This window comes from Notamacropus eugenii, chromosome 1 (assembly GCF_028372415.1).
Source record: "Notamacropus eugenii isolate mMacEug1 chromosome 1, mMacEug1.pri_v2, whole genome shotgun sequence".
In the NCBI taxonomy this organism is placed as follows: Eukaryota; Metazoa; Chordata; class Mammalia; order Diprotodontia; family Macropodidae; genus Notamacropus; species Notamacropus eugenii.
In genome coordinates, this window is record NC_092872.1 from 52,147,632 (window position 1) to 52,165,240 (window position 17,609).

Consider the following 17,609-nt stretch of genomic DNA (forward strand, 5'->3'; position numbering starts at 1 on the left):
CAAACTTTACCTCAAGTTTCAATAATATAGTATCTATCAGATTCTTTGAAAAACACATTCATTTGGCTAGAATTATATGCCAGAAGGTCTCCCCACTTTATAAACTAACAGATGACAAATCATACTACTACAAATATAAACCCTAATTTATCTTTAAGAATTCGTCTGACTGTACTGGAGTCAGCCTCTTTGGAGACTGAAATTGTTGCTTGTAAGTACTCAGATCTAACAATGATCCTTGAAGACTTAAGAACAACTTTTTACACAGATATCATTTTACTCAGTGTTTATTATTTCCAAACTACATAGAATGAAAAGATTTCAAAATATATAGACCTAGCAGAAGAAATGAAAACCATTGCAGAACAGGATTAGTATGTGTGTATCTTATCTCCTTCTGGAGTTGTCTGAATATTACAGTAATTTCAGTTTGAGTATAAGCAAGCTTATATTCCAGTACACTTACTAAATTACTAAAAAAAATGCAGTCTTTTTCATTGACTTGTCAAATAATCTGCAAAAAATTAAATATAAAAAAATAATAGCAGGATAGTGACTTCTGGACTTGTTTCTATTTGAACACCATCAGAAAACAAGAAGAATGTAATAAAAGATAATTAACAATATAGCACTTTGAGATTTGCATACCTACCCAGTGAGGTAGGTGATATTATCCTTTTAGTGTATGAAGAAACCCAGTGTTTTGTATGTGTGTATTTTTTTTGTGTGTGTATGAAGAATCCCAATCTCAGCAAGGTTAAGTGACTTACCTAGAATGACTTAGTGAAGATCAGAGATAACTGATCCTCTAACTTATCATACTACTTTCTGTCCCTCTCATGAAATGTCTCTCATTACCAATTCTCAGTTCATTACCTTTGCTCATATAGTTCTTGCTTAAAATAAATCCTCTCTTTCCTTTATAATTGCCCAAGTCACTAACTTCTGGAGCACATGTTGATTTGAACAGTTAAGTGTTTAATAATAGCTAGAATTTATAGAGTGCTTTTAAGGTTTGCAAAACCCTTTACATGTGTTATCTCTTTTGATTCTCACAGCAAGCCTGTGAGATAGGTACTATTATAATCTCCAATTTACAGATGAGGAAGTTGAGGCTAGGAGTTGTGACTTATCCAGGGTTGTATAGGTAGTAAGGGGATTTGAGGCATAATTTGAACTCGGGTCTTCTTGACTAATTATGGCACTATAATATCCACAATATCACCTAGTTTCCATTTTTTCCTCTGAACTCTACAGCATTTATAGTCTGTACAATAAAACTGAACATTTAATTTATTTTGCCTTATATTGCCCCCCTAACTATTTAATGTGTTAGTCTTGTCTCCACAGTAGATTAGAAATTAAAATTTACGTAGTCATGGAATGTTGTTAGAACTGGAAGGGACTTTGGACAAGACCTTTAAAAAACCAGAATGCAAGTACCATACAATAGTTATACTGTACTGCTTCACTGGTAAGCTGTTATTAGTTTACTAGGTCTGGTATTTTGAAGTTGCTCATTGTCTGTCTTTTCCTAGTTGCTTGAATGACTGTTTCCAAGATTAAAGCTGTCTACGTAAAGCCCTCATGGACCTATGAAAATTGGAATATTAGTACAAGGACACTACTTAATTAACTCCTAACACTGGCTCTTTCACCTCATGCTTCTGTTAATATGATCCTTCTCCATCCATATTCAGAATATGACTTGAAGAACTATTGCAAAATGGAAAACTATTTTCTCCTAGGAAAGGATATGGAATACAAAGAAGAATTTACTCTCTCCTTCATCCCAACACCCTCACAACATTTCTTAATGAAATGTTTCTACTCAGTTCAGTTTGTGTGCGGAGAGAAAAGCAAAGGAGCTTTGACAAAATGTTCCCCTTTCACCTTTCTTGCTGCCCCAGTTAGTCCAGTAGTCTCTAGGTAAGAAGCCCTGCTGATTGTATTTAGTCACTGAGAGAGCCATTTGCTTTTGTTTCTTTGGCATTTTTCATCATGAGCTTCTTCAGAGAAATAAATTCACAAGTGTTTGGCTGTCATCACATGACAAGTTCTTCAGTCTTGATTGATGTAATCAGCAACAGACACACGTCAGAAAACAATTTATTATTAATTCCTTGCTGCATGCTTCTTAAATAGGCCTCGGGGGGTTCCTTATGTCTGCCAAGAAAATAGAATAATTCTTGTGAGTTTACATTTAGACTGTACCATAACTGGAAGAAGTAATGACTTTGGAAATGAGAGGGAACAATTCCATATTACCTATTTCTATGTTATACCATTTTAATGAAAATTATTTTAAACTTAACGTCCCATTGCACTCAAAGGTTTTCTATAAAACCAGTAGCCTTACATAAAAAGCTCAATCTGTAACATAAAATACTTGAAACAGCAGAAAACTGCTTAGGTGTTTAAAAAGTGGGCTATTTTCCAGCAGGATTTCTGCCAGCCTTCAGCACATTCTCCCCCTTTCATGATTATTTTTGCCCCCTTCAGAATGGCAGAGCCTAATGAATTGCCAATCAGGTAGAGTTAAGCCAATGATATATGGAGCAAAAACATGTCTTTAAAAATAATTTGATGTAATTTATTAAAATAGACCATTTTGGTAGAAAATTTAGGCTCTTAGGAACAGAGATGGACTTATGGAATTAAAAAAAAATCTCCATGAAAGACAGCATCTTGTAAAACAAGTTCCAGCTGTTGGAAAAAATAATATAACAAAAGCTCTAAAAATAATGAAGACCCTTTAGTTCTTCCCTCCCCCATATAATTGGATCCGCCAGGCTTATTTTAAAAATCTTATATCAAGCAGTCTTGTCACTTAAAACTCAAAGCAGGTGAAGCTATGAAATAACATACAGGTAGAAAAATTCCAAGAAAATCTGATGAAAAATAATTTAATGTTCTGTGTCACTTAATTACTTTTCTAAGATATTTACATTTGAGCAGAATTTAGTTAAAAAATGGTAGGGTTTAGTTTTGTCACCTGCAGTGGTATTTTACAAATTTGTGTACTCTGGCAGTTTGCCCTGATTAAAAATTTAAAAGTCTATTTCTAATGGCACAGTTTTTATGAGATTAAAGTTTGATGAAATACTTCTGAAACTATCTTGTCTCTTTCACTGTTCAATGCATTTCCTTATTAGGTATGGAAGTTGTTTTATGTTTTACAAGCCATTGCATGTAGCATTATTTCATGGTCATCCAAATTATTATTATTTTTTGAATCAAAAGAGTATGTTCTTTGTTAAATCCTTGAGAGAGATGAAAGATACAGTCCTTTGTAACAGGTGTGCTAGTCTCCTGTTCTTGGGCCATATGTAGTGTTGCTTTGCTTTGTTTTGTAAATTCAGAGACTTGGAAACATTTATCTTTTTTGGCATTTTGATTCTTTTGAAAGTTTGCTGCTCACCTTCCATTCTAACAATGTAAAAGTAAATTAACGCAACCTTAGTTTCATCTGAGAAAGCCTAATTTTCTAATTAGATTTGACAGGGCACAGATTTTTCTAATGTCATTAGAATTGAGATGACATCAACATATTCTTTTAATTTAAATCCCTTTGTCATTGTCTGAGCTAGAATAGAATAGTAAAGACATATTAGTGATGTACTCTGGAAAGTTTTTCATATCTATTTAACATGTAATATCCTGTCTCAGAGTTTTGAGCGATTTTGTAGTGTAGTAGAAGAATTCAGTTACAATATTCATTTACTTAATGAATGTCCTCAAAGGCCCTATAGCCTAATAGTAGATAACCTATCTCATCATTACCCAAATATAGATATACCACAGATCAATAATATAGTTTGGTGTTTCAGACCAACATCCAAGTAAGTAAACAAGTCAAAGCTAGAAGAAGATTGGAGAGAGAGGAAAATCTTTAAAAAAAAAAAAACAAAAAGAGGGAGAAGGGAGTTGAGTCCATATCATTTAGAGGAAAGACCTGGGTTTGAATCTGGATTCTTCCATTTACAAATTTTATGATTTAGAGAAAGCAAGTTCACCTCCCTGGGCCTGACTTTTCTCATCTAATTAGATAGATTAACTAGGGGGACTGAAGGATCTGTAAGGTCCCTTTCATTTCTAATATTTGAGATTCTTTTGTAGGAACTGAGGCTATTTCCAGTTCACCCTGATGGGTAGGAAATACAAAACACAGGCAACTGAGTTTGTTTCATGTGAAGGATAAACTGAAGCTGATGTCTTTTTGTGTCATCGGTGTGCTAGCTACACACACTGTTCCGTCATTTGCCTTATAGCTGTGGACCTGAGCAGTCACTTCCATGTGTGGTAAAAATCTAATAAAGCATGCTTAGTATATATAGGAATGTCACTTTATTTGCATATTACTTAGGCATGGCAAATTTTTACGTCAATCTAATATGTAAAATAATGATTTAAAAGTGAAGTTAAACCATATTTTAATGTATTTTTTTCTGTTTCTTTTTCAGGTATGCTTTTGGTAAGTGATTAATTCATAAAAACAATCTCCAGGAATTTACCTGGCAATCTATTTTGGGGGTATGTACCTTGAGAGGATTTTTATATATTGTTTTTCAGTCGACTACCTTTCAAAGACTTTAGTGAACAACTCTTTAATATACTCTAAACTTCTAAAAGACTCAGCTATTGTAATGCCTTAATATAATATTAGGTGCTTAGCCTTGGAATCCTAATTTAGGCAGGCACCAGCTCCCACTGCCCCCCATCTGAGAATGACCAGCTAATGCAGATGTGTGAAATCATGAATTTTTCAGATCCATTATAATGCCTAGAAATTCTGTCTCCATCTTGCTGGAATAGAATAAGGTTTTTGTAGGCATAGTAGTGACAGTTCAATTACATTATAATGAATACATCCACAGATATTATTATTCAACTTGATTCTCTAGGGTACATGAAAAGGAGATATGCACATTTATGCATATAAAAAGGATCACAAAGGCACATCTCATCTATACACACCTTGGTGAGCTTTCTACAGCATATTTAAGTCTCATACAATTCTCAACATAAAACTAAAATTTGCGTGGGGCATTTAGGTCCCAAGTAGATTTGGACCAAGGTTAAGCTTGATACTATATTCAGCACAGTTGAGTAAAATCTGTGTTTTTTAAACCTACTTTTTAATTTACTCTGTCTAATAAGAGACATGTGCTCTGAATAAACATAGAGCAGGTAGGACCAGCTCAGAGAGCATGTAGGTATATCATGTAGATAGATCCTGGGAAGGCAAGCTGGAAGAAAGGAGAACTGTGCTTAATTGTTAGAAAGGGTTTTGGTGTACTCTTGTTAATGATGCAAATTTAGATGGAAGACTTTTTGGTCTTGGTCTTAGAAGACCAATGAACATTTGTGTTCTTGTACATGTGTGAAACTTATTAGGCCTCTGAAAGATAGGAGGAAGGAATCATTCCAAAGAAATGCCCACTTCAGTTAAGAACTCCACTTGCTTCTTGGGGGTCAAGGGAGAGAAAGGGAAAGCTCGGTGTTTTATTTGGATCAATTACATCTTTTATTATGGGACTTCTATTCTGAATAGTTTTGCTAATCTTCCTAGTATATAGCTGTCTGCCTTGGGAGGGGGACAGATGGACGAGCAGGTTCCTAGTAATATTGGTAGATTTTATTGCACCATCCCTGCCATACACTTCCCCTTTCTGAAAGGAGTATTAGACTTAATAATATTATGGTAGTGGTTGTTTAATATTTATGAGTCTAATTCTTCTAGTGCCTGAGGCACCTTGGATATAATATTAACTCTTTCAGGGCACTAGTGTAGAGACATAGAATCTACGTAGTTCAGTGAATTCTTAAATTGCAGTGGTCATTTTAAATAATTAGAAAAATTCACTCCCCATAGCCCTATTTTTTCCCATTTCTTAAGATAAGAATTCCAGTGCAAAATTTCTGTTAAAAATATTTATAGGCTGAGATGCAGATGGTGGTAGAATCCCTTTCACTAGTATTGTTTAGGAAAGGCTAGAATATAAATGATGCATGTGTTAGATGGGATTCTTATTCAGGAATGGGTTATCTTAGATGACCTCTAAGGTCCATTCCAACTCTGAAATTCCTTGATTCTACGATTTGGTTTAGTTTAGTTTTGGAATGAGTTTAATAGTCATATGCCCTCCTGCTCCTTAAGCATCATCTATTATATACAAGTAAGAGTCTCCCTGAGGTGAAACTTTCTCTTTGAAAACATGATTAAAATCAGGGTTATTTTGGAGTTATTGTCAAAGTTACTCTGGAACATTTTAAACTTTGGTGGTTGGAGAGGGACTTCCTCTCCCACTACCCTAGCTGTCTTTCTTCACCTGTTTAATGACATTTGTAAAAGCTGCTGCTGTTCCATTCCCTTATTTAGGAAGAGGAACATTTATGCAGGACTCTTAAGATTTACAAAACACATTTATCCCAACATGAACACCGCAAAGGTAATAAGACCAAGTGTCTCATTAAGTGATTATCCTTTTTGTCTTTGGACATAAGGTAAAATCAACTCTTCCAGCTCTTTTATTTGTTCTCTAAGAAAAAAAACTGTGATTCATCCTTCTGTTTAGTTGAAACTTGATCTACAGGGAGAATGTTAATTTTAGTATTTCAGTGAGCCAATATCTTATATTTAGAGCATGCAAATATAAGAAAGATCCATGATTTCATCAGCATGAGGAAGCTCCTGTGTGGGAATTCCCTCCACTAAACCCTCTGTCTTATTAGATAAATGCAGGGGAATTAACGCAGGCAAATAAATTGTCATTTTCCCAGGGTCACATAGATAGGAGGTTAACCCAAGTCTTCCTGAATCCAAGCCTAGTACTTTTTCTGTGATTTGTATTTAGAGTACCTGTCACTGGTACAGTGGATAGACAGCTCGAGCCTCAAAATCAAGAAGTCCTGTGTTCAAGTTCTGCCTCTCATACATACTGACTTTGTGACCCTGGACAAACTTTTCCATGCTCCAACTATAAGTTTTAAGAGGGAGTTTCATCATCCATGGAGTACCTTGCAGAAGTGTCTAACTTGTGGCCCTCTTGCTACAAGCAGCCCACAAAAACTCCTGAGGGAGGCCAGAACCAAATTAAAATGTAATTGGGAAATATTTAGCAAAATAAGTAAGAATAATTAAAACATAGATTATGGTAATATGTGATTTTCTAAGTCAAAATTTGACCCACAATTATCATTTTGTATAGCTTAGTGGTCCCTATTTCTGTTTGAATTTGGCAGCACTATCCTATTTCACGGGTATGTTCTGTTCCTTAGAGATGGCCCATAAACTGTATGCTTTTTAGTGGTCATTGTTTTCACTCCTGCCTTTCTAATATGGACACTATATGAGCAAAAAAGAATCATACGGGTCTGAGGACTGTTTTTTTACTTTCCTTAGTTTCATGGATTGTCATATCAAAATGATTGATTACCTACTAGCCCAATTAGTGGCTGCTAAACCACTTTATACTTATCTACGCTGCTCAGACAGTTGCCATATTCTCTCACCAAAGGCTGTTCATACTCAAAACCTTTCCATCACAATGGAATCTATCAGAAGTAGTTTACTGGTGTAGCATTTCAGGGGGTCACCTCTATGCCACTCTGAGGAATTGGGGTAGAAGCTTTGTGAAGGATTTTTATATTCCTTTAAGCTGAATAATTAAAACATTCAGTGATTATTTATGAAACCAGAAGGAAACCCCCTACCTCTCATGTACTTTGAAACATGATTCATGAGACTCTACAGAGTTATGGGGATTTGATACAACTAGCTCAGTGTTTATATATATGCTAGTGGTACAGTGCATAGAGAGCCAGGCCTGGAGTCAGGAAGACCTGAGTTCAAATTTGACCTCTGACATTTAATAACTCTGTGACCCTGGGGAAATCATTTTACCATTTTATTTCTGTTTGGCTCAGTTTCCTCATCTGTAAAATGAGGATAATAATAGCAACTATCTCCCAGGGTTGTTGTGAGGATCTAATGAGATGATAGTTAGCCTAGTGCCTGGTACGTAGTAAGAGCTACATATAAATGTTAGCTAACATTATTATTATTTTTTTATTATTATTTTTTAATGTTTAACAATCACTGCCATAAAATTAAGATTTTATCCCCCCCACACCTACTCCCCACTACCCCCCTGCCTCCCCATGACCGCATACAATTCTGTATAGGTTCTACGTATACTTTCCTATTGAGTACATTTTCACTATAGTCATGCTATGTAGTCGAACTAAAATAAATGGAAGAAATCATATAACAAATCAAAACATGATACACAAAAACACACACACACACAAACATGATTAGCTACATTCTGCAAATGACTTCCATATTTCTTTCTCTGAGTGTGGAAGGCATTTTGCCTTAGAAAACCACCATTGGGATTTTTTTTTTTAATAAGTTCTTGCGTTATTATGAAATTCTAAGTCTACCAGAAAAAACTCTTGCACATTTAACATTATTATTGTTATAAATGAGAAAGCAGTGGCATGAATGCTTGAGATATGTTTGCTCTTAGATTTCAGCAAAGTGTTAGGGAATTGCTTTCTCTTCTTCACAGTCTTGCTAATCTTCCCAGTCTACATAGCTGTGTGCTTTGGGAGAGGGAAAACATTTGGTGATTATCTATGAAACCTTCTTGTGGACTCAAGGAAGAAAGGCTAAATGATAGTAGGTGATAGATTTGGAACATATAAAGAATATATTTATCTCTTGTAAATAAATGTAGCTTTGTCTTGTGATTTTCCAAAATGCGTCTCTGTGGAATTTAGGCTCTCTTGTGGCAGACAGCCTCTTCTCCCTAGTATACCCACGCGACATTGTTTTCTGGAATCTACTAGATTCCTCATACCTCATACCTCTGCATGAGCTTGCTTTTCATTTTCTAGTATCTCTTTGCCTACGATATCTGAGATAGGAAACAAATTAGTTATTTCCTATAAAACCCGTAGTTTTCATCTGTTTTAGTACTGCCCCAATGTGTGGAGTACCTGAGACTTTTCTGGTATGATGTTGGCCCATTTCCTTACTTTGGATGCATTGACTTGTTGCGTGTGTGCGGGCGCGCGCATCTCTGTGTGTGTGTGTGTGTGTGTGTGTGTGTGTGTGTGTGTGTGTGTGTGTGTGTGTGTGTGTGCTGAACTGTTCTGGTTTGGAAGTGCTGGCTCAATATACTAATGTTGAAATGGAGTTGTAAGTTGCCTTGGAATAAAGGAGGTGTGGGACCTCAGATTGTTGTTGTTATACAATAACAGAACTGATAAAACAGGGGTACCAAAGAGGCAAAGTGTTTTTCCTTGAGACTATTGTTGAAATGCATTCTTCTTTCTTCTGTGGCTCAAAGAACATAGCACCTAAGGTTCATAGGTTACCCTGGTTATGTGCTTCTTTTGTTGCCTCTGCTTCCCACTCCCTCTACCTCCCATATACTTCTGAGGGCTTCTCTTATGTGAGTTTAAAATTGATCAAATAAAAATCCATTACTTTTAGCGTTGACTGGTCAGTGGTTGTGGAATCTTCTTTAAGAGCCAAAGCCGATTCAGTGGACTGAGATGTGATAAGGAATAACACATAAATGTTTTCAGGAAAATGGAATCGATGTGGCTAGAAAACACGAGGTCTTATCTTTTTTTATAATTCGATGTTGGGGGTGTAAGCTCAGTTCCATGTGGACAGTCTCGGGCAGGTAAAGGTGAGGACTTCTAAACCTTAGAGTTCTCATGAGGCCCCCCAGGGAACAGCAGGGAATTGAGGTGTGAGACCCGGGCTATCTCGTGCATTTCCGCCTCTTCCTGTGGGAAACGTGCTGGGAGAGAGCATCCCCTCCCTCGAGATTGGCCCGGGGTCTGAGCACACCTATTGTTGTCTAACAGGCACGGTATTCAGGTGCAAACTATGTGGCGGGAGAGCTTAAGTAGGGTCAGGAAAGCCTGAAGGCGCTCTTAGCGCTGAGGGGCCCTTAGAAGACAGAAGGCCCCTCTTCCCTCTTCCTCTCTTCCTTCTTCCCTCTCTCCTCTCTCCCACTTCCACTTCCGCTTTCATTCTCTTACTGTAAGATCTTTGCCTCCTTGGGAGATTTCTCTCTCCTCAGGAAGAGTTCCCCCTGCACATGTAACCAAGACCCTGAATAAAGCCTAACCCTTGTTCGACTCTGGAAAGTCTCTTCTCTCATATGTTTATCCGGTTTGGCCAGCCGAAGACCTGCGATAGGTAAGGTAAGACTCGGGTAGCCCTTAGGCCTCTAGGCCTGACAATTCTATAGCCATGCTTTCCTTGATTTGTTAGGTGTTCAGTGGAATTAGTGTGGTGTGCTACTGGATACTGAGTCTGAACCCCTAGTTCCAAGTCCTAGCTCTTCTACTTGGCAGCTTAGGGAAGTCACTTCACTAGTTTTAAACCTTAGTTTCCTCAATAATAAAATGGTGAAATTTGCCTCTACCTTTCTCACAGGATAGTTAAGAGGAGAATGTATGCAGGAACACAATCCCATAAAAAGTTGATCTGTTTTTCATTTCATTACTTATTTTTCAAGGTGAACTCTAAAACTTAGTCTTCAGGATGACTGAATGAATACAACATTTATTAAGTAAGTGCTTACTATGTACAAAATACCATGCTGAACACTGAGGATACAGGTAGAAAGGTAAGACAGTTCCTGCTCTCTGGTAGCTTACATTTTAATTGGGGAGACAGCACTTATGGAAGGTTTCAGCTGGAAGTCAAATGGAAAAGCCCTACTGTTTTTAGGGTGCATCCACAAAACAGTTTGTCATGCCTGTTCTTGAATGTCATTACAGCATTACAATGCAGCACATTCCTATAACTTCCCTTTTGCAAACAATTTTGTTCTTACCACATTTTTTTCATAATGTTATATTCAGTGATTCGCTATATCTTTACTTTTTTCTTTTAAGTCAGCATGCTAAGTAAGACATTCAAGTTAATACTTTAAGTTTTAAATGTAAAAGGAAGGGCTGTCTTTGTAGAAAAAAAGTTTCCTGGGGTAGACTGTTAAAGATTGGAATGAGTTAAATTCCCTGAGAACTTTCAGTTTTAACTGATCTGAAAATATGGTTATGGTAGTTATCTAATTTCATTTTAATAAGTTCATAACACAATAGTTAAGAGCTTTTATTTGTATGACATCTTTCTCCTAAGAAAGTCAATATATTTAATTTTTTATTCTCAGTTGACTGTCCAGAATTATCGTGAACAAATTAGAGATAGTTGTGCCTTTCATTTTAAAGATGTAGAAACAGAGTAGGGATGTCAAGGGCGTTTTCCCCAAGTTCCTGTAAAGTACATCGGTGGTAGAGTATGTACTGTGGCCCAAGATTGGAGGTGCCATGGGAAGTACCAGATTACCCTTTTCTTAATATGGCTACATTCTGGTTCTGGTCTAATTAGTCCTTTTGTCTTAAATGAGCACTATTCTTCTCAGACTGAGTGGGTTGTGATATATCTACTTTTATCTCCTGAATCAGTAAGTAACCTGCCACTGTTCTTCAGATTCTTTGTTCGCAGTAGGATTCCTTTAGTCCTGTTTTGAGATAAAATGCTGTTGCTGAATAAGATGAATGAAATGTAAATTTGAAGTGACTTTGTCAGAACACAGGAAAACCACAATATTTTTGTTATAATATAGCTGAAAAAACAATGCGGCCATCCTTTTCTGTTTTTGAAGAAGTTCCATTGAATATCGCTGGGCTTTGAAAGCAGTTACAGTTTGGTAACATTTACTTCAAAGAACAATCTTAAAAAATAATTCATCAAGTCAGCTTTGTAAATGCTGACTGTTTCCTGTACCTCTGCAGGAAGGGTGCTTTTGGATATTTGTGAGGATGGCATTCGGTAGCCTTCTGAGAACTACATGCTGTCTGGGTGAATTTTAAAAGAAGGCGAAAGGCTAACAAAGGGTAGAAATAACAGCAAGCTATTACGCCAAATGGGATCAACTGATAATGCCTTTGATTGCTTTTTGTTCTTTACCTTGAAGTGAAAGCTACTAAAAATTCTTCTCACTCAAGCTAGTGAGTTATGAAATATAAGTGTAGCAGTTTACATGCCACAAAGCATTAGGAATTATTTTTTACTGGTTTTTCCAAAGAGATGGAGGAATATTTTGCAAAGTAAATCCTGTACTTGCTTGCTTTATGCTGGTAAAATTAGAACATGTGAAAGGATATAATAGTCCTTCATCAAGTGTTGAGTCATATTAAATGCTATTTTTAACACTCTTCAAATGTTTCTAAAAACATGGATTCTTGAAGATCTTCTGTATCAATCAGTCAACGTTTATTAAGTGTGCTAAGTGCTGGGCATACAAAAAGAAACAGAAGATGGGCCCTGCCCTCAAGAAGTTTACAGTCTAATGGGGGAGGCAGCATGCAAACAAATATATACAAAACAAGCTGTATACAGGCTAGATAGGAAAAATTGGCAGAGGGAAGTCACTGGAATTAACAGGGAAGAAGGAAGGGAAGATATTGGAATTGAGAAGAGTTGGGGAAGGCTACCTGTGAAAGGTGGGATTTTAGTTGGGACTTAAAGAAAGAGAAGAAAGTCATTAGGCAGAGTTGAGGAGGGAGAGCATTCCAGGCATGGGGGATAGCCAGAGAGAATGCCTGGTGAAAGATGGAATGTCTTGTTTATGGAGCAGCCAGAAGGCCAGTGCCACTGGTTCGGAGGGTATGTGTCAGGGAGTAAGGTGTAAGAAGACTGGAAAGGTAGGAGGGGGCTAGGTTATAAAGATCTTGGGGCAGTAGCAATAATCTGATGCCTGATTTTAGAGAACTAAGATGGAGTTAGCATTAATATCATTTCAACCTATTTGTGGATTTTGCCAAAGTTGACTAATTTCATGTAGTCATAGACTCTCAGAGTTGGAAGGGACACAGGAGATCATTTAGCCCAGTATATTCTTGAGCAAGATTCCCATATACACCATTTCTGCAGTGTGGTCACTAAGCCTCTAACTTGAAGATCTCCATTGATGGTGAGCCTGTACTACCTTCTTCCAGTCCAGTCTGCTTTGGGAGCTAAAGTCTTATCTTTTATTGAGCCAGAATTTATCTCCATATCATATACCCACTATTCCTAGTTCTACCATCTGGAGCCAAGCAGAATACATCTAATATCTCTTCCGTAAGCCAATCCTTTCAATATTTGGAGGCATTTGATAATATCTCTTCTCTCAACTAAAGCTCTGTCTAATTGGTCTTTGTATGATATGGTTTCAAGTTTCTCTCCATATTAGTTACTTTTCTTTGAAATGCTCTAGCTCATTTCTACCCTTCTTAAAATATGTTGCCTAAAACCAAAATGAGCATTCCTATAAAATAGGACAGGACTATACAGTTATTTCATTGTGAACATCATACTTCTTTTAATTTTGTCTAAGATTGCATTAGTTTTTTGGCTACTGTGTAACACTGTAGACATGTTGAGCATGCAGTCCTCTAAAATTCTCAAGTCTCTTTTATATCAAAACACTTCATTTGAACTATCCATGTCTCCATCACTTGTGCAGTTAGTTCTTCAAATCCAGTTACATTTCATGTCATTAAATTTGGCCCACTGTTCTAGCCTATTGAGAACTTCTAGAGTTTGATCCTTTTTCTTTAAGGAACTCCCATTTTTCTTCCTTATTGAAGCCATTTTTTTAATTGGAATTTTTTCTTGAGAGCCTTCCCATCCTTCTTGAATTGACTCTTCCTATAGAATGAATGCCATGGGATCCTAGCTTTTCATCTTAAATGTTTCACTACTGAGTTCTGGTCATGTAGCAGATTGTGTTCAACTTTCTACTATGTATCTATTAAAAAAGAAAATGAATGTTGTTATTCCTTCTTCAGGATAGGAATATCTTTTTTTGGGTGGGTGTTGGACAAGTATTTTATAGTAGAGGAGAGTTAAACGTGTGTGGATATTGATATAAGTGAAAAATTAGGACTGAAAAAAATAAACATGCATAACACTCTATAAGTATGAAAACCCCTAGTTGAGACGCATTACAAATTGTTCAGAAAATGGATTTTTTTGAGAGACATCTGTATTCTACTTGTGTTTCTGTCATTACTTATCTTCACACAAGTATAGAAACTCTGAATTTAACACTCCTTGATCTCTTACTTGCTATTTCTTTCTTGTCTAAGTGGTTCAGATTTTGCTTTTTACCACTATTCCAACAAATCCTTCTGATTGAATGTTTATGATAGCCTAAGAATCAAATAATTCATCATATAGGACTTTTGGTATCTTGAAATTTTCATTTATATAAAGAAGGATGTAGTCTTTTTTTTTTTGTGAAACTTTTTTTTAAAATTTAACTTTTAACATTCATTTTCACAAAATGTTGGGTTCCAAATTTTCTCCCCTTTTGTCCCCTCCCCCCACTCCAAAACACCGAGCATTCTAATTGCCCCTATAACTAATCTGCCCTCTCTTCTATCATCCCTCTCTGCCCTTATCTCCATCTTCTTTTTTGTCCTGTAGGGCCAAATAACTTTCTATACCCCTTTACCTGTATTTCTTGTTTCCTAGTAGCAAGAACAGTACTTGACAGTTGTTCCTAAAACTTTGAGTTCCAACTTCTCTTCATCCCTCCCTCCCCACCCCTTCCCTTTGGAAGGCAAGCAATTCAATATAGGCCATATCTGTGTAGCTTTGCAAATGACTTCCATAATAGTCATGTTGTATAAGACTAACTATATTTCTCTCCATCCTATCCTGTCCCCCATTGCTTCTATTCTCTCTTTTGATCCTGTCCCTCCCCATGAGTGTTGACCTCAAATTTATCCCTCCTCCCCGTGCCCTCCCTTCCATCATCCCCCCCACCCTGCTTATTCCCTTATCCCCCACTTTCCTGTATTGTAAGATAGGTTTTCATACCAAAATGAGTGTGCATTTTATTCCTTCCTTTAGTGGAGTGTGATGAAAGTAAACTTCATGTTTTTCTCTCACCTCCCCTCTTTTTCCCTCCACTAAAATGTCTTTTGCTTGCCTCTTTTATGAGAGATAATTTGCCCCATTCCATTTCTCCCTTTCTCCTCCAGATATATTTTTCTCTCACTGCTTGATTTCATTTTTTTAAGATATGATCCCATCCTCTTCAATTCACTCTGTGCACTCTGTCTCTATGTGTGTGTGCATGTGCGTGTGCATGTGTGTGTGTGTGTGTGTGTGTAATCCCACCCAGTACCCAGATACTGAAAAGTTTCAAGAGTTACAAATATTGTCTTTCCATGTAGGAATGTAAACAGTTTAACTTTAGTAAGTCCCTTATGACTTCTCTTTGCTGTTTACCTTTTCATGCTTCTCTTCATTCTTGTGTTTGAAAGTCAGATTTTCTTTTCATCAAGAATGCTTGAAAGTCGTCTATTTCATTGAAAGACCAATTTTTCCCCTGAAGTATTATACTCAGTTTTGCTGGGTAGGTGATTCTTGGTTTTAGTCCTAGTTCCTTTGACTTTTGGAATATCCTATTCCATGCCCTTCCATCCCTTAATGTAGAAGCTGCTAGATCTTGTGTTATCCTGATTGTACTTCCACAGTACTTGAATTGTTTCTTTCTAGCTGCTTGCAATATTTTCTCCTTGACCTGGGAACTCTGGAATTTGGCCACAATGTTCCTAGGAGTTTCTCTTTTTGGATCTCTTTCAGGTGGTGATCTGTGGATTCCTTGAATACTTATTTTGCCCTCTGGTTCTAAAATCTCAGGGCAGTTTTCCTTGATAATTTCATGAAAGATGATGTCTAGGCTCTTTTTTTGATCATGGCTTTCAGGTAGACCCATAATTTTTAAATTGTCTCTCCTGGATCTATTTTCCAGGTCAGTTGTTTTTCCAATGAGATATTTCACATTATCTTCCATTTTTTCATTCTTTTGGTTTTGTTTTGTGATTTCTTGCTTTCTTATAAAGTCATTAGCTTCTATCTGTTCCATTCTAATTTTGAAAGAACTGTTTTCTTCAGTGAGCTTTTGAACCTCCTTTTCCATTTGGCTAATTCTGCTTTTGAAAGCATTCTTCTCCTCATTGGCTTTTTGAACCTCTTTTGCCAGTTGAATTAGCCTATCTTTCAAGGTGTTATTTTGTTCAGCATTTTTTTGGGTCTCCTTTAGCAGGGTGTGGACCTGTTTTTCATGCTTTTCTTGCATCTCTCTCATTTCTCTTCCCAGTTTTTCCTCCACCTCTCTAACTTGATTTTCAAAATCCTTTTTGAGCTCTTCCATGGCCTGAGCCCATTGGGTGAGCTGGGATACAGAAGCCTTGACTTCTGTGTCTTTACTTGATGGTAAGCATTGTTCTTCCTCATCAGAAAGGAAGGGAGGAAATACCTGTTCACCAAGAAAGTAACCTTCTACAGTCTTTTTTTTTTCCCCTTTTCTGGGCATTTTCCCAACCAGTGACTTGACTTCTGAGTATTCTCTTCACCCCCATCTCGCCTCCAGATCCACCCAGCCAGTGCTTGGGGTCTGAGATTCAAATGCTGCTTCCCAGCCTCAGGGCTTTAGGCAGGGGCAGGGCTGCTATTCAGTGTGAGATTAGGTTCAGCTGCTCAGGTCAAGGCAGGGCCACCACATGGGGCTCAGTTCCCTCAGGGAGTTTATGCAGAGACCTTCAACAATGGATCTGGGCTCCTACCTGCTTGGGGAGCCCTGGTCTGCTCCCGCCTCCGCTGCTGCCTCCTGAGGGGGCCTGACTTATGGGGGCACCCTAACCCCCTTTCTGCAAGCCGAGAAGACCCTCTCACCAACCTTTGGGGCCCGTGGGTGGAGGAACCTGCGCGGCCGCTGGAGATTCCGTCCCTGAAGCCTTCTCGGATCTGCTCCTCTCTGTTCCGCGTGGCCAAGGCAGGGCCGGGCTCGGCTCCGGGTCCGTGGCGCGACAGACCTTTTGCGAGAGGTTTTCAGGGCTCTCTGGAACAGAAATCTCCTCCATTCCGTTGTTCTGTGGCTTCTGCTGCTCCAGAATTTGTTGGGAGTTCTTTTTTACAGATATTTTATGGGCTGTGGGTTCGGAGCTAGCGTATGTGTGTCTTTCTACTCTGCCATCTTGACTCTGTCCTGAGGATGTAGTCTGTTGCTGCCCTTACTCATGGACTTCCCTATTGGCTTCCCTGTATTCCCTTTAGAATCCAAAATTGATTCTATAACATGATGAAATATTGGAATAGAACTTCAGTGAAGGTCTGTCTGCCTCTCCTGTGAAGGCCAGTACCACCACAGTACAACACATTATACATTTATTAAGCACATACTATTTGCCAGCCACTGTGTTAAGCCCTGGGGATACAAATGAGAAAAAGACAAACAGTCCCTGGCCTCAAGGAACTTCACAGTCTAATAGCGGAAGCTGAAAAGTGGGGAGGAGATGGAGAGAGATGGTATCTGGTGCTGGTTGTTATTTAGTTTTTTCAGCCACATCTGATTCTTTGTGACTTCATGTAAGGTTTCTTGACAAAGACACAGGAGCGGGCCATTTCCTTCACCAGCTCATTTTACAAATGAGGAAACTGAGGCAAACAGGGTTAAGTGACTTGCCCAGGGTCACAAACATAGAAAGTGTCTGTGGCCAGATTTGATCTCAGATCT

The 17,609-nt window shown here is 37.8% G+C and overlaps 1 protein-coding gene across 6 annotated transcripts in view; it reads left to right on the forward strand.

The window, feature by feature from the left end:
• The window catches only part of LMF1 (lipase maturation factor 1), a 742,944-nt gene that overhangs the window by 102,623 nt on the left and 622,712 nt on the right, over positions 1–17,609 (forward strand). For 3 of the 6 annotated variants that reach the window (XM_072600855.1, XM_072600875.1, XM_072600865.1), the window contains exon 3: positions 4,464–4,474. The exons of the other annotated variants lie outside the window; for them this stretch is intronic. In XM_072600855.1, the coding sequence (XP_072456956.1) occupies positions 4,464–4,474 (11 nt within the window). The remainder of the gene's footprint in view (positions 1–4,463; positions 4,475–17,609) is intronic. 6 annotated transcript variants of the gene reach the window in all.